We start from the raw sequence: 23,722 nt of genomic DNA, 5'->3' as shown, positions 1-23,722 counted from the left end.
TTGACCCTCAGCAGCTCCAGTCCTTCTCCATAGCGCACGTCTCTCTCTCCTGCTACATGTTTAATTGTTTATCAACTGTCTCCTAACTAGTCTCCAAGTCCCCAAGGCAGGACCTTCCCTGTCCACTTTATTCACTACCCTATCCCAAGAGCCCCACCAGAGTGGGTGTCGGGAACACGTTCTGAATAGACAATCCCCGGGCATCACCGCAGTCCGTGTAGTTAAACCACTAGCTAGAAAAGGGAGGGGGGAGTCCAGTCCAGGCAGCCCGCGGCAAAGGAGATGGTGGGAGCTAAACACCCATGTGCTGTAACAGAGCACGGATGGCATGGTGGAACGCGAGAAAAAGTCTCTGTTAAATTCTGATTTTTAAAAAACCTTTCGATAAAGGCCAAGGACTAAAAAAAGAATGGCTTAAGCAAACTCATAACTCAGTGAGAGAGACATTAAAGTCCAGAAAGAACTGAAGATTATTAAAAAGAAAACTGGACTCCCAAATTTTACCTTCTGTCTAGAAGCAAGATTCATTCTGAGAAGTTTACTGCAAGGGGGCCATCAGAACACAAATCCAATGTCTTCAGACATGACACTCATGCTGATCCCAACACAACAGATGGGACCAACCCTAACTGTATGCCAAACAACAACAACAACAAAAAAAAAAAAAAACAGTATGTAAAAGCCATACATGTGTCTGATACTAGCCTACTATGAAATGCTAAATTAGCTTACACTGTATCTTGAATCAAATTATTTGCCTTGTGGGAACACGCTGCGCATCTAAATGCCAAGAAGTTTTTTTCATATGAACTTCTGAAAAAGTACTGTACTGTAACTGACAGTTTAACTAAATGACATTTGTGCTCATCTTAATGTTGGCGAACCAGGCTCCGCATTTCTAGCTGATGATGCAACTGCATCATCCCGTCTGTAGCGTGCATTCTCTCTGCCTGTCCCTGCTTCTGTTCTTCCATGTGCTGCCTGCAGAAGAGGCTTCCCAGCTTCCTCTCCAATCACAGTCTATGTGGGGAGGAGATGCTGCTGCTGGGAACACCGTGCTGTTCTGCTCCAATCCCCCACTGCCCCCCACCCCCTGCAGATGAAGGTCAAAGGTCACTAACAAACTCCAGCTGCAGCAGCTTCTGCTGCTTCAGAATCGCCAAGCCCCCTGCACCGTCCTATCCACTGGGCTGTGCTCGCCTCCAGGAGCAGCCTAATGTTTTGCTTAAATAAAAACTGTAATGTCTACAGCAGCCCCCTCATTTACTAACCTAGTTATTCCATCCATGAAGATGAAGTTAATTTAACGTGACTTTTCCTTGGTGAACTCATGCAGACGGCAAGCACCCTCCACATTCTTTGCTAAAAAGCACACAAACCATCTGTTCCCAATATCTGCCTGCAGTCAGCCCCAGGCTTCTCCAGTGTGATTATCAGAATTCACCCTCCGCTACTATCACAGCCTCTTTCCTACGCAAGGCGGCATTTGCCTGGGCATTAGACTCAGAACTGCTTTTAGTCTTCATGGCATTTTAAGGAATACTTCTAAATTCTCTCCAATTCCTGGGATCTGAAGACTGAAACCTACTAATCAGACCTCTCCACTCATTTACTTAACACTTAGTGTGTGCCTACTGTGTGTTGGCACACTGCTTTGTTTAGGGTCTACATTTTACAGTTGTGCTTGGAGAACTATAGTTCCTTATAGTTCCTCTCTGAAGAGGCTAAATGTAGGCCAGCAGCTGCCATCAACCCCAAAAGGCTCAGATCCTGTCCCTTCCTCTGCTGAATATGGTTTTAAAACCACCATTGAGGGCTGGGGCTGAGTGGCACAGCACCTGCCTAGCATGTGTGAGGCACTGGGTTCGATCCTCAGCACCACATAAAAATAAATAAAACAAAGGTATTGTGTCCGTCTACAACTTTAAAAAAAATATATGCCATCAGACAGTCTGTAAGAGTATAATTCAGTGTCACTAAGGACATGTACCATGTGTGCAAACATCCTGTCTACTTACAAAACTTCTCTGTGACCCTCAAACAGAAACTGTGCCCACTCAACAATAACTCCCCGGCCTCTCAGGCCCAAGTAAGCTCCCGTCTATTTTCTGCCTCTAAGGGCTTACCTATTTTAGATATTTCATATAAATGGAGTCGCACAATATCTGACCTTGTGCGTCTGGCTTCTTTTGTTCGCTCAGCAGCATTTTTGAGGTTCACGTGCAAGGCGGTGTGTCTCTGCACTTGACTCCTCTTCGTGGCCCAATGACTTCCCGCACCATACCACGTTTTTGTTTTGTTTATCCATCTATCCTTTGATGGACACTTCTTGTCTCCACCTTCTGGTTATCATGAATAATGCTGCCCTGGTCTACAAATACCTGTTTGAATACTTCGTTTCAATTCTTTGGGGTGTATACCTAGCAGTGAATTACTAGCTCATGTGGTAATTCTAGAGTTTTTTTTTTAATCAAGTACTAAACTGATTTCTGTAGCAGCCACACCATCGAACGGTGCCACCAGCAAGGTACATGGGCTCCAATTTTCTTCTCTTTCCAATGGTATTTAGTTCCTTTGGGGCTTTAGTCTCACTTTATTTCATTCTTATAAGCTTGCTTAAACCATTCTTTTCTAAGTCGTAATGATTTTTTAAATCAAAATTCCAGACTTCTCTCACACTCAACCATGACGTGCTGTGTTACAATGTATGGATTTCACCTTTCCCTTCCACGAGCAATCAGATACCTGCATTGGAATTCCACCTTCCTCCTCCCAGCTGTGTGCTCTTTTGACTGAGAAAGATCAGTGCTTTAGTTTACTGTGTTTGTGGTAACAAATTACCACAAATTTAGTGACTTAAAACAACAGAAATTTATGATAATTGTGGAAATCAGAACTGACATGGGTCTTGTTGCTGGAATTCACTGGAGGCTTTGAGGAGAAGTGGTTTCTGGCCTTTTCCACCTAGAGACTGCCTGCATGCCTTGATCTGCAGCCCCATCTCTATCTTCAAAGCCTGCCAAGGCTGGATAAGTCTTACATCACATTACCCGACACTGATAATCTTGACTCCCTCTTCTATATTTTTTGGGGGAGGGGTACCATGGATTGAACTCAGGCACTCAACCACTGAGCCCCATCCCCAGCCCTATTTTGTATTTTATTTAGAGACAGGGTCTCACTGAGTTGCTTAGCGCCTTGTTGAGGCTGGCTTTGAATTCATGATCCTCCAGTTTCAGCTGGGATTATAGGCGTGCACCACGCACCCAGCTCCCTCTTCTACTTTCAAGGACAGTTTACATTGGGCCACTAATCTCCTACTTACAGGTCAGCTCACTAGCAACCTAAAAGCCCTCTTGCCATGTAACCAAACATATTCAAGATCTACTCCTGAAGACTGAAATTTATTTAAAAGATACCTCCATTCAGGCATTCAGCAAACACGTATCAAGTCTTGAGTTAAAGTATATGAAATACTTTGAGTCTGACACCCCGTAAGCAATCAATCAATGTCACCCATTATCATGTTATCTATCATAGGCTCTTTTGGCAACATGGTCCTAGCCTCAAGAATTCACTCCTTAGTCTGCACTTTTGGAGATCTGTGCCTCTAAAATCCAGGGGAATGCTGCTTTCCTTTCCAACTGTAAGTCTACCATGACTCCCCCAGGGTCCCAGAGCACCATCCTGTCTTCTGTGTTAAGCCAGAAGAGCAGCAGCCCCCGCCTCGTGACTTCCCCTACCTGCTAGTGACAAAAAAACACCTACAGGTCCAGTCAAGGGCTCATCACTCCCTTGGACTGTAATGGTGCAGGCTGTGTCTGGCCCGGGACCTGAGTCAGGGAATGGTCCTCCTTAGCCAGTGGCCTGCAGCACAACTCCCAGTCACTCTCAGCTTGCTTCCTTCGGCACTCTCCAGGCCCCAAGGTTTATTCCTCAACAGCTGCTTGCACATTATTGGCCATGCAGTCTACTTGGGGATTTTTTTTTTTTTTTTTTTTTTTTTGCTTTTTCCATGCTACTAGTATTGTCTTTCATCCTATCTGGTTCTCCGTTTGAGGATATCTATCCTCTTCTCCTATCTCAAAACTGCTCTTGAAACTCTTGCTTAGGTCAGAGTCTCACCACAGAGCTGTCTGCTCACTTTGTGAGCTGCTCTCTGGTCCTCGCTATGAGGAAGGACCCAAGTCTTCCTCAAGACTGGGCCTCTATCACACAGTCAGCGGATCTGGGGACAAGGGAGGGAGTCTCAACACCAGGGTCTTCAGTGAGAAAGAGTGACTGGGCCCTGGGTCTGCCCTGCTAGGAGGCTGGGCTGGGTTGTGCTAGATGAAAGTCACCAGGAAGTGGCTCACCACTGGACAGGAGCAGGACTGGAGCGGTGACTGAGAATGTTGGGGTTGGAGGAACCTTAGCAGCTGTGCACCTGCCACTCCTGAGGTGGGGCCAGAGACCCCTACCATGAGCACCACCGGGACCCCCTCCTCCCACCACCACTGGGGCTGCAGCTCCTCTAAGTGGCATAGCCCCCCCCACCAGGAGCCCCCCTCTGCTCCCATAGTGCTCTGCTTCACTTTCTCCAAAGCTGGGTCACATCCTCTCATTCATCGGCTCCTACCCACAATTTCCTCCTGTCACCTCAGAAATCCTATTTTCTTCCTGGCTTCCTCCCAAGTTCTGAGGACAATCCATCCTTGCTAATAAATCTGAGGGAGGAAGGCGAGCCCCTCCAAAACATGAGGCCTTTCACGTTCTGTTGGTACTGGAAGGGCAGCTCTCACCTGGGCAGGTATGGCCTACAGAGGCCTGTGGGCCTCACAGCTCTTGTTCCTGCCCTCACTTCCAGTCCATGCATCCTGGGTAGGCCAAGATTCCCTCGACAACCCCTCCAATCTCCCTGGCCAAACTTCCGGCCACTGGGGTCTCTCCTGTGGATGCCGCTTGTAGGTCAAGGGTACGTGGGGAGGTGGCTCCAATAATGTCTTTTGGAAATCCTGTGAATCCAAATCTTTTATGAACTACATCCTCTCACTATCTAACCATGCCAGGGAATTATCTGACTTTGTGCCAGCCTCAAGAGGCAGAACACTATTCATTTGGCCCATTTTGTTGGCTCCATCATTGATTTTATTTAGGAATTAAATCCTCTCTGTGCTTACGCTAAGGTCAGAGAGATGATGGGAGAAAAAACACAAATGTAAATAAGTGACAGTTATGCTAAACCAACTCAAAGGAAAAAAGATCATAGTTAAATGAATAGAGTATAACAATTGTGACAGTATGTGTAAGGGTGAGAGGAAATTTGTTACAGTATTCCAGTAAAAAAAAATAACAGTTGAGTAAATTTTAACTAAAAGCTCTGTACTCAATGTACGAACATATACCAACTTCATTTTGTTGTTCTAAAACCATTCCAACTATTTTAAAATTAGGTTCCCTATCTTGATGAGGTTTAAAAATTAGATATAAATAACTCCAAGAAAATAAACCTTTAAAACCATAGTCATTTTTTGTAAGGACTGAAGAACATTAGTAGGGCACATATGGTCTTCTAGAAATTAGCAGATCAAATAAAATGGGCCAGGTGTGGTGGTGCACACCTCTAATCCCAGCAGCTCAGGAGGCTGATGCAGGAGGATCCAGCAACTTAGTAAGGCCCTAAGCAATTCAGTGAGACCTTGTCTCTAAATAAAATACAAAAAAAAAAAAGGCTGGGGATTTGTGTGGCTCAGTGGTTGAGTGCCCCTGGGTTCAATCCCCTCTATACCACCACCACCCCTCAAAAAAAAAATGATGATGATCTGAAACAGGACAATTCTGCTCTGGGTCAGCATCTCTAACTCTCCCACTCTAGCCAGCAGGGAGGAGCTGTCCCTGAGGGTTACAGAGCATCAGAGGATCCAGAAACCAGGAGCTTGATCCTCACCACTGGGCTGGGATGAATGCACTTAGCCATGCGATCATAAGCATGCTGGCAATGATGATTCTATTTGTCATCAGGAGAGTGTTGAATCTCAAGGCCATATAAGTTTTAATTACAATAATTTTTATTTAATAGTGTTTTTCAAAGGAAGTACCGAAGAACTGGAGAAACACCTATATTAGAGGTCAACTGGCCCAGGAATTTGAACCAGCCCTGAAGAAGAATCTGTTGGCAGAGCCTTGGTTCTGTCTTCCTAAAGAGAGCTGAAGCCACAGTCAGAGCCAGAACCAAAGCCAAGAGCTAGAGCCAAGTACAGGAGCAGATCTGGCAGGGAATTTACTGACCACTGCATACAGTGGTGGTAAAAAAAAAAAAAAAGAAAGAAAGAAAGAAAAGAAAACCAACAAAGCAGGGGAAGAAAACCTGTTTTTCTGTTCAAAGTGTTTTATAAAAATATTATGTATTGATCTAAAAAAAAAAATCGAATTTTTGCTGGTCTAAGCCTCCCACCAAGATTCCTTTTGGTGATTCTGGAAGGAGTGGGTAGAGATCATCTGGAGGGGGCAGGGTCCCCTGAGATCCCTTTCATCCTAAAAGTGTAGGGTTAGCCTTGTTCAGCTTTGGCCATGAAAATGGTTCCCCCCCCAAGCCCACCCCCGCCAGGCAAGGCAGCTTTGGGTTCAGGTGGTACCTGCCATTCCTGGTATCGTGTTGCCGCATGTTCTTGATAAAATGAATCTTCTTAAAATTCTTTGGTCTGGGCGAACCTGAGAGAGTTCGACATCTGAAAAATAAAGTGGTTTCAAAAACTAGAGTCAGTTGCCCGCTGGACAGCTGAGACATCTCCACACAAAGACAGGAAGGAAAGACCAGACAAATGGTTTGAGTCGCCCCCAGGCAGGCAGGAGTCGCTGGGATAATGAAGACAATACGGCTAGAAGCAAGGAAGTTAAAAAAAACAAAACAAAACAAAACCCAATGACAGACAACTTCCTTGATAATACCGATAATATTTTATATGCGTCTCCAAAAGCTGGCTAATGAAAACTACAGTCTACAGTTATCATAGTCTACACAGATTCCAAAGACATTATTCTTTGTTGTCATTAAAAAAAGAATCCTCCTGCATCAACACAGGTAAAGGAAAGAGAAAAGTTGTAAATTTAAAGGCTCTGGGGCTACAGCAATAACATGGGAAATTCAGTTTCAAAACAATCCTGAATCATTTTGCTTCCAAAGCACAATTTTGGCCTGACTTGCCTGGATGGTTGCCTCAACTCCAACTTGACCATGCTTTAATGTGAAGAAGAATCAACCCAGCTAGTGTGCTTTATCTTTTATTTATTTATTTTTTTGCCTTAAGGTAAATTTTAAATAAATACCTACTGAATCAAAGTGACCTGGATTCAAATTTTCTCCCCCTACCCCGAAATATACGACATTCACTGTACTGCAAGTCTAAAGGCCATATAGATCTTATTTTTCTACACAATATGGTCAAAGTTACCTGGGAAATTCTAAGTTACAAAACTAACATCATCACCACCACCATCAAAGCAAAAAGCCCAATAAGTGAGAATTTGGAGTTTGGACTTTTCTTGACAAAGGGAGCTATGACTTTTCTGGGCACCCCCCCCCCCCCCCCCCCCCCCCCGCCACACACACATACCAAAAATCCTTTTTCACCATCGGCTCCAAGGGCTGGCTTCTGCTGTGGGACACAGGTGCCCGTGACCTTGTTTCAGAAAGCAAGTTTGGGAAAGCAGTGCCCAGCTTCACAAAGGCCACACGCAGAGATCTGGGCTGGGACCTCATCTGAATTCAATCAGTTCTTACTAATAGGCTTCAGGCAAAGGAGTAAGATCAAGACCCAACAGGAAGTGAACCGTGGGAGGGGCAGGTATAGGAAGTAGGCTGGGGAATGGGTAGGATCACAGGCCTGTAGGGCAATACCCATCTTTACTGTCTCCCAGGAATATCTCCAGGGAGGTCACGCCTGGCGCATCTTCCACCCACCCTGACCTACACTTCTAACAAGGGCTAGTACTTCTGGGAGACCTTTCTCATAGTGCTGAATGCTATTTTCCCTCCTTAAGAAACAACACCTTAAAATGTAATTTAACTTGCAAAAATACCTCTGAATTAGCCAGTGTGACCAAAGCAAAGGGATATACACTATCAGATATTTATCTGGCCAAGGGCCTTCCATGGGCTGTGGATCCAGAGAACAGCCCCACGTCTGATCATCATCTATTCCTTTGGAGCCAGAAGCTTTGGCAAAGACCACATCCTCCCAACCTCCACCATGAACTCACTACGGTGAGTTCTGACCCATGACCATTTGAGTGTGCAGGTCATTTAAAGTTTCCACTGTGTCAGACACAGAGGTTCTAGAAATGTGGGATTGCTGAACAGAAGAAAATCTCTGAAAGCCTAAAGGAAGGTATGGTTCCAGGGGTTTCTAGATAGGGCCCAAGGCTCAGAAGTGTCTTACTTTTACCTCACTCCACCCCCAAAAGCAGAGTTCTTGGGCCAGCTAGTCTGAGGGTGGTGGGGTCAAGAGATCAATAGTGCAGTCGGCTCACTGATCCTGCCACCTTAGCAAACTCTAGCACCTTCCTCCTCCCACCTCCGGGAAGCAGGAACTGCCAGCCCATAGGAGGAAATCCTAGCTGCTCCCCATCTCCAGGAAGGGAAGCACCAAATTCCAGGAAGTCAGCAATAAGGCCAGAGGTAGCTGTCCATACCAGCTCAGCAAGGAGGCAGTAGCAGTAAGAACTTCAACAGCAGAAGCCACCAGCACCTATCAACAGGATAACTCAATAAAAATCCTGTTTTTCCATATCAGCTCCCCTTTCTAACTATATACCCTCCTAATCTAGCTCTTCATTCAGCAAGCTGTTTGTTGTCTTGCCTTTTTAAAGCACTCAACTAAACCACCAGGGAACCTAAGCGATGCTTTAAGAGAATTGTGGCATTAGCAACAATTGCCAAGGAAACAGGAATACTGAGTGTGCCGGTTGCAGCAGGTTAAGCAAAGAACAAATTAATTTCAAAGCCGCCTGCATTAATCTGTAAATATCCATTGAAAATCATACATTTTAAGTGATGCAAAATTAAAGTAGGATAGAATTAAATTAAAAACTAATTTAATGAAAGATTAGCTCTTTCTTGTTAGCACTGATTATAGGATACACTTAATGATGCAAAAGTTTTAATAGATGCCTTGGAGCCATTTGTTTTATGTGCTAAGCTTAAAAGCAAGTTGGGCTAAAAAGCCTTCCACCCCCACAGTTCCCAAAACATTTTGATGTCATGACTGGTCCTTTCCTATCACAGAGTGGAAAGACCCTCAGAGATAGAGCCCACTCAGCCCTCCCATTTTATAGATGGGAAAACCGAGGCCCCAGAGACACTAATGATATTGCAAGGCCACATAACCAGTTACAACAGTCAGGCCAATCTCTCAACACCCCAGATCCCAAAAATAAAGGACCCTTCTACACTGTGTTAATTTTTATTTCCTAGGAGCAAGTTCTAAGTTAAGTATGAGAAATATTTTTTTAATTAAAAAAGTCCATTTGGGAAAATAAAGACTTCTAAAACTGCCCTGATTTCTGATTGTTTTAAATGGTTTACACTTATACAAAATTGATTCGAATTTTTCATCACTATATTCTGTAAGTGAAAGTTCAATGAAGTCATAGTTAAGGTAGATAAGCCACTTTTTTACTTAGATCCTTTGCCAGTCTAGACGGATTCTGAGAGGAGGGTTCCAGGATATAGACCATGAACACAGCACCCAAGTTTCCCTCCTAGGCTCCCAGAGACCCAGTGTCACCTGTGTTCAGAGGCATAGTGGCCCTGTCATGGAACCCTGGGGAGGGAGAACTTTCGCCTGTACACCAAGTGACCTACTCACAGCTGCCACACAGTTCTGAAAACTGAAGCTTCTAGCAGCCTCTTAAAGCCCCAGGACCCTTTTTTAGATTTCTTCACTGATTTTCCCATTTGCAGCAGGAGGAGAGGGAGCCTTGGTCAGAGGTGACCACACTGCTCTAAGGCCAAAGCCACTTGCAGCCACCTGAAGACATTGCTCCTCCATGCTTAGCAATTATCTGGACCAAAGCTAGTTTCCCACCTTGACTTTTAATGCAGGTCACTGAAAAGTTCCTGTGGGAAACAGCCTCCTCCCAAGATTCAACGGTGGCTTGCAGAAGGCTCATGACCAAGTTGCGTACTCTCCACCACGGCGGCTCCACGCTGTGCATCCTCCTGTGCTCCCAGAGGCTGCACTTATTTTCAAAGACTTCAAAAGTGATGATGAGACTTTTGTGGCTTTGGCTTTTTTCCCTCTTTGGGATGATGTCAGTGACCAGATTCACAGTCACATGCCACTTTCAATTAGAGCCTTGGCCAGTCTGGGCTTACCCTGCCCTCTACTTCTCTTGTGGTTGGGACCTGTGGATACCACCTCCAGCCTGGGAGTGGGACAAGGAGCCCTCTCTAGGGTAAGACACTGTCCTCCACAGCAGCACCTCCCAGGCTCAGGGAGGAAAGTCCGGGGACTTCCAAGTCCTGACCAGCAGCCAAGGCACATGGAGTACAGATGTAGGTTCAAGGAGGAATGGATGCAAGTTCATGGGAGGTCACGGGGGCTGAGGTTCCTGCCCACTGGCTGCCTTGTGGTCCCTGTGAAGGAAGCCCTAGAGTTCCATCTTGCCTCAGCCCCTTCTGCAGGGTTGAGCCCCGCTTCCTCACCCCACGCTGCTGCCCCCATCCAGATGAGGGCTGCAGAGGTCAGTATTTTCTCCATGGAGAGGGCCTGGTTGGGCCTCTGTATGGGGGTCGGTCAACAGAGAAAGCAAGAGTAGAGGAGGGGTAAGTCACAGGTACTGCAGAGCTCAGCAACCGCCTTCACCCAAAAAAGATGCCTGGCCAGCACTTTCCTAATCTCAAGGGAGAAATGGAATGCTTTCAGACCCAAGGGAGCTCTTCAAATTGTCCTAATTGGGTTTCCCCAGCAACCAGCCAGGAAGTGATGTCATAGTGCCCTCCTAAGGAGTTCTGGTCGTCCCTTCTTGCTAAAAATGAAGTTCCAAGACTATAACGACTGTGTAATTATACCCAGGACAATACCGGGCTCTTCTATAAAAGTAGCAGCTTTCAAAATGAAAAGGTTGCCGATTCACTCAGAGATGGAGCATGCACAAGCCCTTGGGTTCAATCCCCAGCACTGAACAGAGAAGAAAAAAAATAGGGGCGGTAGGAGGGTGAGGGTAGGGGACCATAAGAGGAAAAGCACCCCAATTCACAGATTAACTAAGCTACTTGCATACATAATAGGGATTTTCTAGTTTTCTAGTGCTGTGTCCTCAGGGTTGGGGCTCCATATGTCAGATGGTCATTTTAAAATTTTAACTCTGTAGATCCAGAACTTTAAAAATAAATCAATCTTATACTGCCAGCCATTTATAAATACATAAATGAAATAGAAAAATTACCTCCGGAGAGGGGCATTCTCTTCAATATCTTCCAGGGTCTCCAAGGATGATCTCTGGGAGATGAGGCGACGTCTACAGAGAGGAGAAAAAAAAAAAAAAAAAAACCTAGGAGTTAAAATCGGATTGTCAAATTGATCAGACATGTCTGTCAACCTAAAACTGTCCTTAAAAATGAAGCCCATTATCTGATTCAAATGTATGATATGTCAAGATCATTGTTCTGTCATGTGTAACTAATTAAAACAAATAAAAAAAATTAAGTGTATAGATAACAGGAAAAAAAATAAAGCCCATTAAAAATAAATAAATAAATAAATAAATAAATAAATAAAAATGAAGCCCATTGCCAGGTGCGGTGGTGCACACCTGTAATCCCAGCGGCTTGGGAGGCTGAGGCAGGAAGATCATGAGTTCAAAGCCAGCCTCAGCTAATGCGAGGTGCTACGCAACTCAGTGAGACCCTATCTCTTAAATAAAATACAAAATAGGGATGGGGGTGTGGCTCAGTGCCCCTGAGTTTAGTCCCCTGTACCAAAAAATTAAAAATAAATAAAGCCCATTAAAAAAAAAAAAGATTACACAAAAGCTGTCTGTAAGAGGCTGCCCTGCTCTTACCCTGCACGGGGACCTCCACCTCCACCTTGTCTTGCAGCATCCTGAACATTCCCCCTTGGGAACAGGGCTTCTTTGTGGTGACTAAGAAAGTGATGTTATCTTTTTAGGCTACACTTTTCCCTAAAAGACAAGGTGTCTCTTGTCACATGTAGTATAACCGTGTGAAGGTTTTCTAAAACACTAGATAATACTGTTAAGTATGAAGTATCAGTAAATTGAACTAAGGAACGGATAAATCAATTTTCAAACCAGACTAAATAAAACCTCAAAATCATTAGAAAACAATTTAAAAAGTTGTTGTCCATGCAAGGCTTTGAATTAAAAAACAACCAGAAGCAAAGAAGAAATTCTTCTTTTAAAGGAATTTCTCAGAGACCAGTAAGAATGAATATTCAGCATGATTATGTGTGACAATAACTTTTCTGGGCTGCTAAAGAATCGCATACCACCTGCTAAAACCTCCTTAGTCTAGTTTCTTTTGCCAGGCTGAAATAAGAACAGGTCCTAGTTAACTAAGAATATCTAGTACAGGAGCAGGGCAGGCTGGTGGTAACTTTAAATAAATCCATTTGAACAAGGACCACTCATTTTATAGAAAATGATCTGCCTGGGGGGTGGAGGGGAGTGGATTGCAAGGCTTGACCAGGTCAAGCCTTTAAAAAGAAAATAGGACTAAAATTAAAAGTTAATTTTCTATTATGTTTGACAACTTTTAGGTTAAGAGCATGCAATCATAACTATGTTCTAGATTTGAACAAAGAATGAAACACTTTGGGGCTTCTCTGTAAACTTCTTCTGAACAACTACCCTTAAAACCTTTTGCTCCATGTTTTACTTTTGATAAGATACACAGAAAGGTCATTTTTGCAAACTATTAAAGGGCTACATCAATTTTCCAAGAGTCCTTCTTAATCTTTTGATATTCAAATCCTTTTTGAACTGCTCCTCACACACACTCCTCTTCTTTTTCTCTAGCTGTACATGGTCTGATTTCCTCAGATCCTCATCCATCAATATGTGAGCACCAAACAGTTCCCAACATCACTGGCATTGTCCTGTAACACCCTGGACCTTCTGCAGGGCCACAGTTTCACTTTATAATTAACTAACACTGATTTCCCATTTGCACAGTACTGCCCCAGTTTCCCCCGGTTAGCCAGAGCTACAGGGGAGACACTGGTCTTACCTGGAAATGAGGAAGGGGTCCCAGGGGAAGGGTTAGTGCAGGATTTCCTCAGTAAGCAGGATTTCCCAGTGCAACCCTGTAACTCTGGGGTGCTCAGCTCTCCAAGACCCCTGTGATAGCATCCTACAACTGTGGCTCTGAAGCACCTGCATTTTCAGTTCAAGCACAGCCTCTCTGAAATCTCAGTTAATCCTGAAGAAAGCGGGCAAGGGAGACCCCAGGCTGTCCAGGTGCTCAGTTTAGCTGGTATGCAGTTTCAAGCTGGGAATGGGTCATCACGTGCCTGCCACTGTGGCTCTCAGCAGCAGGCACCCTCCGTCCCCACAAGTCCCATCCACAGGTCTACATAATTCCACCAATGGTCATTCCTTACTAAAGTTTTGGGACCTTAGAAAGCTGCTCCAGCCTCAGTTTCCTCATCTATAAAATTGGAAAATGAGAGTAACTAAAAATCAAATACATGCAAAGTCCTTGACATTCGGAAATTCTAAATGAATATCGGGTGCACCCTGACCTGCATCCCAGTTCAGCTGACTAGGATCAGGATGACTGTCCTAACTCTGACCCTTCCCTCCAGTTCCAGCCAGTAGTGAGTAGAGTCACGTGCTCCTGCCACACTTTAATATCATGCTTGTCTACCAGAGGGTGCTCTGGGAAAGCTCCTATTATGTGTGTCTCCTCGACAATGAAAGAGTTAATGGTTTCAATGATATTTACTCTACCTCTGGAGAACACTGAATATTTTGAAATTAAAAGTGAAACATTGACCCAAGTATGCACACCTAAATCACCTTGGAGATAACATAACATCCATAGGCAGAAACAAACATATAGTTTCACATGCTGGAAATCAACAAATTCACAAACTTTGAGCTTTCCTTTGTAGAGCACCTTTTTCAGGTGACCAGTAAATAGTCAATCGAATGTGCCACCAGGTGGCTACGGGGACCCTGAAGTTGAGGACTGCCCTCCTTCATCCACCCAGAGCAGGTCCTCTGGAGGGTCTGCAGTCAGCTGTAGGGTGGGAGACACAACCCAGGCCCCAGCATAGTTCAACCAAGTTCATCTTCCCCATGGAGCCACGACCACCCGGCTGCCCACCTGCTCAACCAGAACCTGGTGCACCTCACCTGCTGTGACCCAGAGCTGCCCTGGCTTGGCTCCTGCCCTCGAGGGGCTCACATTCAAGTGGGAATCTGAAGGACCACCGAGAACTCCATCAGAATCTCTCAACCCCACCACCCTCAGGGGCTGTCTCCTGTGAGGGGCAGCCTGGAAAGCCCTCCAGCCCAATCCCACACAGGGTGCACGCAGACTGGGGCCCCACAGGCCTGTCCACCATTCAGAGCACGTACTCACCCTAGAAAAAACAAGTCCTTTCACAATAACCCTACCAACAAGCTCTTCCCACACTGGAAAAGAAAGCCGTTTATCTGGAAAATAACCAAATCAGAATATATATTCTTTGTACACAGTTATAGGAATATAATAATAAGTACTTCTTTTTCTTGGTAGTACTGGAAATTGAACCTAGGGGGCTTGCACATGCTAAGTATGTGCTCTAACTCTGAGCTGACTAGTCAGCCTTTTGTTCCTCATTTTGAGACAGGGTCTCGTTAAGTTGCCCGGACTGGCCTTGAACTTGCAATCCTCCTGCCTCAGCCTCCCGAGTAGCTGGGTTTACAGGCATGCACTGTGTCCAGTAAGAACATTTCTCGGAAAAAAAAAAAAGTTCTGATATTTTCCTCATGAGTTGAACATGTATAGATTCACGCACACATTGCTACAGACTAAACATACCCTCCCTTCCTAAAACTCATGTTGAAATCCTAGCACCCAATGTGATAGTATTAGAAGTGGGGTCTTTAAGAAGCAATTAGAGGGCTGGGGATGTGGCTCAAGCGGTAGCGCGCTCGCCTGGGATGCGTGCGGCCCGCTGTTCGATCCTCAGCACCACATACCAACAAAGATGTTGTGTCCGCCGAGAACTAAAAAATAAATATTAAAAATTCTCTCTCACACTCTCTCTCCTCTCTCACTCTCTCTTTAAAAAAAAAAAAAGAAAAGAAAAGAAAGAAGCAATTAGAGGGGCTGGGATTGTGGCTCAGTGGTAGAGCGCTTGCCCAGCCTGTGTGAGGCACTGAGTTCGATCCCTGGCACCACATAAAAATAAACAAAATAAAATAAAGATACTGGGTCCATCTACAACTAAAAAATTATTAAAAAGAAAAAAAGAAGTGATTAGATTAGATGTGTGGGATCCTCACAAATGGAATTAAATGTCCCTATAAATGGGATCCCAGAGCACTCTCAGCTCCCAAGGAGGAGTGAAAACACAAGAGGCCAGTTGTCTGTTACCTAGAAGAGGCCCTCACACTAGCCCCACACTACCCTGGCACCCGGATCCCAGACTTCCAGCCTCTTGAACTATGAGAAAATAAATCTATATTATTATAAGCCACCCAGACTATATCCTTTGAGATGGAGCTAGAGCTCAGTAAGGACCACCACAGTCATTACAAAGACACTGTCATATGGCATCATGTGATACCTGCCCTTCCTACGATGACCTGTGCATTGCCACAAGGGCAGGCCTTTGGACTGATACCTCAATAGTGCTCATTACCACCTTGCTAGATCCTTCCAGGATATGCAGTAATGTCTTCCATCTCCCTTTCTGTCCTTAGGGAGCCCACAATGGATGGGGTGGCTAAGGGCAGGCAGCCAACCTTAACCGGTCACTTTTTACCCTACAATTTGCCCCATGGGCTAAACGCATCACCATGCCATCTCCTTATCATAGGGCATAGTTAATAAGCAGAGGTATCTGCATAATTTAATGACTGATAAAGAATACCTAGCCATGGTCCAAAACAGCAGGCCACCTTGTTAACCAAACAGGCATCCAGTAAGAGACTGGCAGGGCTCAAAGCAAAAGCATTATGCGCTGACATCATCAAATGGAAGCACTTCTGTCTAGTCTCCAGACTGACGTCCACTTGGGGTTCCTCACGTGGTCTATTACAAGTTGGGACCTTCCATGCTAAGACGCCCATCTGGCTCCCACACATAAGGCTTACATTTATCAGCCTCCCAAGACACCCAGAATTGTTTTAGAACAATTGTTTTAGAACAACTCAGTGCACGATTATGCCCGAGTAAGTCATAATCCAAGACAACACAGACATCTGAACACACCTATGTGGACCAAATTAATGCAGCACTCATCATTAAGCACTAATGATTCATCCTGGGGATGGGGAAGTCACTATATGCTCCAGGGACCCAGTGCTGGGCAAAGTGGTCCTGTTATTAATAATCTCATACCAAGAGCTTAAGGAGAGGTGGCTGTGGAAGAAAAAATGGGGAAAACCCCCATCTGATAAGACTATGAAACTGGGGTGCAGAGGAGTAGGAGAGGCAGAACCTGGGCCAGCATTTCCAAAGTGTCTTTTATCACAGAAGGGTAACTGGCTCCATTTCCAGGGCAGGAACAGTGGCCACACATACAAAGTAAACACCCAGGGGAAGGGGACCCCAGGACCTGAGAATGCTGAAAGGCCTTCTAGTGATTTCTCTGTCATTGTCCTGGTTGGCAGCAGCTCTGAGGGGTTTAGGAGCAGGTCAAAGAAAAGTTATGTGTGGAGACTTTGTCAGCCATTTCAGAAGAAGGTCCATCTCTCCTTAGCCTTGTAGGGCATCAAGAGGAATGGGGCTTTTTTTTTTTTTTTTGGTACTAAGGACTGAACCCAGGGGTGCTGAACCACTGAGCCCCATCCCCAGCCCTTTTTTATATTTTATTTAGAGACACAGTTTTGCTGAGTTGCTTAGCGCCTCGCTAAGTTGTTGAGGCCGACTTTGAACTCACAATCCTCCTACCTCAGCCTCCAGAGTCTCCCGAGCCACTGGGATTACAGGCATGTGCCACAGCACCTGGCTGGGGCTCACTCTTATCCCTGCTGACCAATGAGGATGTCACAGGGTCATCCTCGGGTCCAGTGGAGCAAGCTGGTCAATTTGAAGACAAAGGAAACGGGCATTGGCCAGAGAATTAGCCCCAGCCTGTGATGTGCTAGAAGGTGACCCCTGGCTTTGGTCTGTTTCCTCACCTGAAACCAGGGACGTAATTTTCCACCAATGCTCTGGAGCCTGGCTGTACATCCAAACGCCCAGGGAAGGTTAAAAATCACTGGCACCTGGGCCACCTCCAGAGTCTAACGAACTTGTCTGGCTGTGGCTGGGTGAAGGTTTGATTTTTTTTTTTAAAGCCCCAGGGATTTTAATAAGGAATGAAGAAAGGTCTTTCCCATCATCCTGCCCAAGTCAAGGGTGGGCATGGCTCTGTTCTTTGAATGAAGGTCTTGTAAGGGTCAGTGAGCAAAGGAAAGGGGGCTGTTGAGTCTAAAGGACTGAGGTTATGGAAAGACCAGGACGGTTTTCAGGTACAAGCAGGTGGATCGAGTATGGAATGTACGTGTTACATATGTCAAGAATCAAATGAGCAAAGACCTAGCTCTGTTTCCCAGGGAATGAAACATCAGCTGAGAGACAGGAAGGGACCTTAGGGATCCCAGGGCCAGTCATCCTCCGCTCATGGAAAGGCCATTTCCACGTGGCCCTCGTCTTCCCAGCGTAGGAACTCCCTGCCTGGCTGCGAGCTGGGCCACTAGAGGGCAAGGTGTCTCTTCACAGGGAGGGAAGAGCCGCCAGCACAGAGACCTCCATCACACAGGTGACTGGCAGGCTGAGGTCACGATGACTTCACATCTGTTCAGACCGTTGTAATGACAGGGAAAAAAATCCAATCATAAAAATAAAATTTTAGTGGAGTCTCGAGACACCCACAAGCTTCAATGGACTCACCTGCCCACTGACCAACTTTCCTTTAACCAGAGGGAACCAGGCTAGACAGTCAGCTGCCCGGGGGGCAGGCCTATGCCTTCCCCTCCTGGGTCTCCCTAGGAAGGGACCAGGCTTATGCAAACAGAAGGGCAGCTGAATAAACTAAAGAACCCCTTCATCAGGCAGGTGGGTGTTCTAAGATTTTTCCCAGAACAGTACCCAGTCTTCTAGTCTAGGCTCTTACTGTGCACGATTATTAGCAGACACCCCATTTCATGGGCGAGTTCTCAGTGTGGTCAGCAGAACCCAGAGCTCATCCTCAGGAAGCTCCCCAGTGTCTCGGCACAGCAAGGTTATGGGGAAGCAGTGGGGCTGGGCAGTGACAAGTTCCATGTCCACCTTAGAGACTCAGGGAGGGTACCATCTCCGTCTCCTTTTATGACTGAAAGCCTCAAGGTGCTCAGTCAGGACCCAGCAAGACGAGGCTTGGGGACTCACCAGCCTCAAAAGTAGAACTGGCTGTTTCTGACAGCTGGACAATCCCTCTGTCAAGTGTTCTAAGGTCCCATACTTTCTGGGTATGAGGTTCCACACCCTGGATCTTGCACCCCTTCCTCACAGACACATTCTCCTGCTCTGGAAATAGTATTTAGCTCATGCAGAAAAGGCAGTCCTAACACATGACATAAATCTGTCACTTGTCATGGGTTTTACTACAGAAGCCTACTGCTTAAAGGAGCCCTAAAGTGCAGAACTATGTGTTAACCCAAGACCTAGATTGTCATTTACATATCTTTTGTGAAAATGCTGGTTTTCAGATACTAGGCTTTCCTTAAAGCAAGATGACTTCTCTCAGTTACCTCCTTCACTTCTCTAAATTTTAAGCTGCCAAGGGGCACAGCACACTCTTCGCTCTGTGGGCAACAGGTAAGTTCAGGTAACATTGTTTGTGCACGGGCAAACTTTAAAGCCAAGATTCCAGATGATCCTTCAGCAGAAGTCAAGTCAGACTGCTCACTGGAGGAGCAACCACTGTGGCCCAGGGCCTCGGGTTCACAGCAAAGTCAGCTGTCACTTCCTGATAGACACGGCATGGATTTATTTTTATTTATTTTTCTTTTTTTTTTTTTAGTTGACAGACCTTTATTTATTTATTTGTGGTGCTGAGAATACAACCCAGTGCCTCATTCATGCCAGGCCAGTGTGCTACCACTGAGCCCCAGCCCCACACCAACGGCATGGATTTTTAAAGCAAAATGGCCATCACTTCCGTCTGAGGATGTGTTCACCAGGTAAGAACTTAGTCTTGTTTCCACAGACCTACGCTTTTGTCCAGCAGCAAAGGTGCTGATGAACTTGAACATGGCCCTCTACTTGTTTATCTGGCAATATGCTGCAGGAAGAAGTCACAAAGAAGAGCTGTGGAATCTGACAGAATAGTGGCATACTGACTAAGCCAGGTCACCAGGCTGGGTGAACCCAGTCAGGGTGCTGGAGCAAAAGGCACACAGCTGGAACGAATTCAGAGGAAGAACTCAACATCCCCAGGGGCTCACAGAGTCTTTCTCGTAAGGAAGGAAAATAAAATCATCTTTAAGAAAAGGAAGAATGGTTAGGATTTTGTCTTGTTTTACAGCATTGGGGATTGAACCCAGGGGTGCTCTACCCCTGAGCTACACCCCCAGGCCTTTTTATTTTGAGATAAGGCAACTTAACTGTCTCAGTCTCCAGAGTCGCTGAGATGGCAGGTGTGTGCCACTGTACCTGGCCAGGATTTTGTTTTTAAATAGACAAAAAAGCTACAAAACTGATTTTAAATCTGACTCCTATTTTAAAGTCTCCTGCTGATAAGTCAGGCAAAAGCCAATTAAAGTCAATACACCAAGAGCTGTCAATTGGCTCGTTGAAATAAGATCTGTTTCTACATTGTTATCCGAAGGTCAAGAAGAGACTCTCTACAAGTTTACAGAGAATACAAAACAGCACTTGGGTTTCAAGGTTCTCTTCAGAACTGCCAAATCCTGGAAAACCAAGTGTAAGGTCATCTCGGCCTGTCAGGCTGTTAAGATCAGGAGCAGTCATCCAGCCAGATTTCCTAACAAGCCAGGTGTTCATCCCCCAGAGCCACAGTCCACCTGGTCCACTGCCACCCTGCTGATCTGATAAGAGCCAACAGCCCTTTCCCATCAGGTCAGTGGAAGATCCACAATGATTGTTTCCCTCTGGGAACAAATTCAAACCCCTCAGATAAGGAGGCTGGGGAGACAGGTCAGGAAACAAGCACAGATCTGACACATGTGGCCACTCTGAAGACACTGCCCAGTCTCCTGGGACATCTTTGGGTATCAGGAAATACAGATGCCAGTCCAGGGCCACTGGCTGGATGACAATCACAGTCACCTCATCCTGGAGGGAGGGGCCTATCCTGCAGCCAGGGGGTGCACACTGATCGAATGTACCCAGAAGAGAAACCAGGAGAAGGCAGCACAGGGGTTTCAGGGGTTTTTAAGTTAAGATACAGAAAGGTTTTGTGGGGCTGATAAGTGAAGGGCACTGATCTTCCTACAGAACACACTGGATTCCCCTTTAGAGGTGGAAATGGGAGGTGAGAGCCACACCAGGAAGGAAAAACACTCAAAAAGAGTAGTTTCACCATAAAAGGGGAAGGCACCCACCACCACCACCCTAATACAAGTCCAAGGAGCTTGGGGCCAATTCACAGATGTTCTGAATGAGCATCAGGATTCACGAAATCTGCTTCAGATCCCTGCCCCCCTCTGTACCGGGGCTTGACCTCAGGGACATTTAATCACTGAGCCACATTCCCAGCCCTATTTTGTATTTTATTTAAAGACAGGGTCTCACCGAGTTGCTTAGCACCTCGCTGTTGCTGAGACTGGCTTTGAACTCACCATCCTCCTGCCTCAGCCTCCCCAGCAGCTGGGATTACAGGAACACGCCACCACGCCCCGCTTCAGGTGTTCTCTATAAAAGGGATTCCTTGAGCCAGGAACGAAGGGTGACTGGGAACGTGGTCCATGGGCTGGGTGTTAAAGGCCAGGACAACCAAGTGTAGGGGGGGCAGGGGAGGACACCTGTGAGCTCAAAGGAGAGACAAGATTTATTTTAACCGGCAGGAGGCCCCCTGAGTGTGGAAGGAGGTTCCACAAGTGTAGTCAGAACAGGCTTCCCAGAGTGGAACAGGATGGGACAAAGGTTTGTGTGAGGCCTAGGAGGAATGCCTGGAAGCCAAGTCCAGGCCCAGGGAAGGAGCCAGAGACAGACAGGCTGACAGCCAGATAGCTACATTAGCTCTAGGAGGAATCAGAGACCCTGAAGGCCAAGTGGACACACAGGACACGTGCACAGACAGGCAGAGCTGGTTTTGCATCATGATGGTACAAACGTGCTCACACACGACCAATTCTGCCTGAGGTCAGAACAAAGGAGGTCCAGGGACACTGGCAAGGCTCATTCAGGGGGTAAAGGCACAGCAAACAGGGGCTAGAGGCGACCCACCCTCATAAGCACCAGCATCCACTGTCTGATGGAACTCAACCCTCACGCATCTCCAGCATTTGCAAGAAGGTGGGGGGGGGGGGGCTGGTTTTATCCTGCACCCTCCTCTCTATTCAGGATGGAGCCTACTCTTAAACACCCCAAGTCTGGCAATGGCCTGAGCCTTGGGACTATTACCCTTCTTTCTTTCCCAGACACTGGATGAATTATTGGTGTTTTAGAAGAACACCTTTATATGCTGAGGATTTTCTAGGTCAGATACACATTCATCTTTCATTAGAAAGCGAAATGAGGGTCCTCTGGACCCAGCTCTATGGAGTTTGCTGCACAAAGACTGGAGAGGGAGGTGAGAAAGCCCAAGTTTGCATGGAGGTAAACACCTCTCCCTTCCTCCCTGGTCCATGGGAGCTAATTTAATTAGAACCAGCAGGGGGTCAGGCTGAGCTGGTTACAGTCAAGCTGGTATTTAGGGACCTTTATGTGGTGCCCTCCTGGTAAGGACACTGGCATTAAATGTTCCCCTGAGTCTCTCCCTTGGTTTCCAGCCTGACCTTTCTCTGTTCTGAAGGGCCTTTAACAGAAATGGATTTTGACAGCTCAGGAACAGCAAGCAATTATTTATAGCAAATTCGAGATTGATGGGGTTTCATAAATCTTTATTTTCTAGGAGTCTTTCAGATTAACTGTGGCCCATGCTGATCAGCAGTTTATGAAAACAAAGACGGAGACCTTTTTCTTGTCTTTCCCGATTTCCTACCAAGGGGACTGGATTATCTGATTCGTTTCTGGAAGCCTTTTTAAAAGTGGCTATTTCTCTTTGGCCACCCTATTCATTCCTTTTTATAAAAAACTGAGGAGGGCTGGGCACAACTAAATGAGAGCCTAATAAGAGATTTCAGGGATATGAGATGCCTCATGGTGACCAAATCCTACTTCAAAAGAAAACACAGAGTTGGGCATGGTGCCAAACACCTGTAATCCCAGTTACTCAAGAGGCCGAGGCAGGAGGATCACAAGTTCAAGGCCAGCCTCAAGGCCAGCAAATTGGCAAGACCCTTGTCTCCAAAAATAAAAAGGGCTGGGAACGTAGCTCAGTGGTAGATTGCCTCTAAGTTCAGCCCCCAGTACCAGAAAGGAAAAAAAATAAAACACAGAATAGGTAGAATCCTCCGTTCTCCCAAGACACAGTGTACTAGGTCACCTGCTCTGTGAAGCCAGCCCTGACATCTTCTGAATTCCTGTATCTGGTTACTTACCACATTTGGAAATATTCATATGTAAAATACTTGTAGACTGCATACTTATTGGTCTAGGAGGGGCAAGGAGAGAGCTTAACAGTCCCAGGTAGTCAGATTAATATTTCTCTTTTGAGGATCCTCATGAACCCAAGAGCAGCTCAGGCCACATCAGGAATGAGGCAGAAACCAAAGCAGGACTTAGAGATTATCTATAACGCTGATGCCCAAACTTGTTTTATGCAGCCAAATGCTTTTTTCCCCCCAAACTAAACCTTTCACCAACTCTCCAAATACAAAATAAATGAGAACAATTCCAACTTGTATAAATTTAAGTGTAAAACATCTACTTTTAACTCCATCACTGTTAGAGCAGTGAAACTATTTCATATTCATAAACGAATATGAAACCAGAACGTATGGATGGCATTTTTAGTCTGGGGTCAATCTCAGCATCTAACGTGTTTCTTTTGGCCCTGGTTGTACGGTAGGGATATAATCCCCCTGGACGGAGATAAGTAGGTATCTATGGTAACCATTTTTAAACATCTCAGGACCCAATTCAATTTAATAGATGTGGCCAGTGAAGCTTAACTGCACAAAATCTACTTACTCTGGCAACATGAGTTAATCAGTACATAGCTAATTAGGTAATTACTGCATAGGTCACTGGTGTGTTCAACTTTGCAACAGAACACACTGACACTACATATGTGTTACTGTATATTTTATTGCAGTTTCAAAAACTTTCTATACACCCATTTCATATATAATACATATGCACATATAAATTATATCCCCCAAAATGCTAGTTACCTCCTAAGATCAACAACTCCACTCCTAGATATAATCCAAGAGAAACACAAGCATACGGTCATGTGAAAAATTTACACAGCAG

The 23,722-nt window shown here is 45.6% G+C and overlaps 1 protein-coding gene across 2 annotated transcripts in view; it reads right to left on the bottom strand.

The window, feature by feature from the left end:
- Positions 1–23,722, bottom strand: part of CABLES1 (Cdk5 and Abl enzyme substrate 1) — a 110,700-nt gene that overhangs the window by 53,521 nt on the left and 33,457 nt on the right. For both annotated transcript variants that reach the window (XM_081262619.1, XM_081262620.1), the window contains exons 2-3: positions 11,428–11,499; positions 6,615–6,707 (exon numbers count right to left, since the gene is read on the bottom strand). In XM_081262619.1, the coding sequence (XP_081118745.1) occupies positions 6,615–6,707; positions 11,428–11,499 (165 nt within the window). The remainder of the gene's footprint in view (positions 1–6,614; positions 6,708–11,427; positions 11,500–23,722) is intronic.

Source organism: Spermophilus citellus (genome assembly GCF_964194105.1).
Source record: "Spermophilus citellus genome assembly, chromosome: 12".
Taxonomy (NCBI): Eukaryota; Metazoa; Chordata; class Mammalia; order Rodentia; family Sciuridae; genus Spermophilus; species Spermophilus citellus.
Note: the sequence above shows the minus strand (reverse complement) of the source record. Positions and strands in the feature narration are given on the sequence as shown.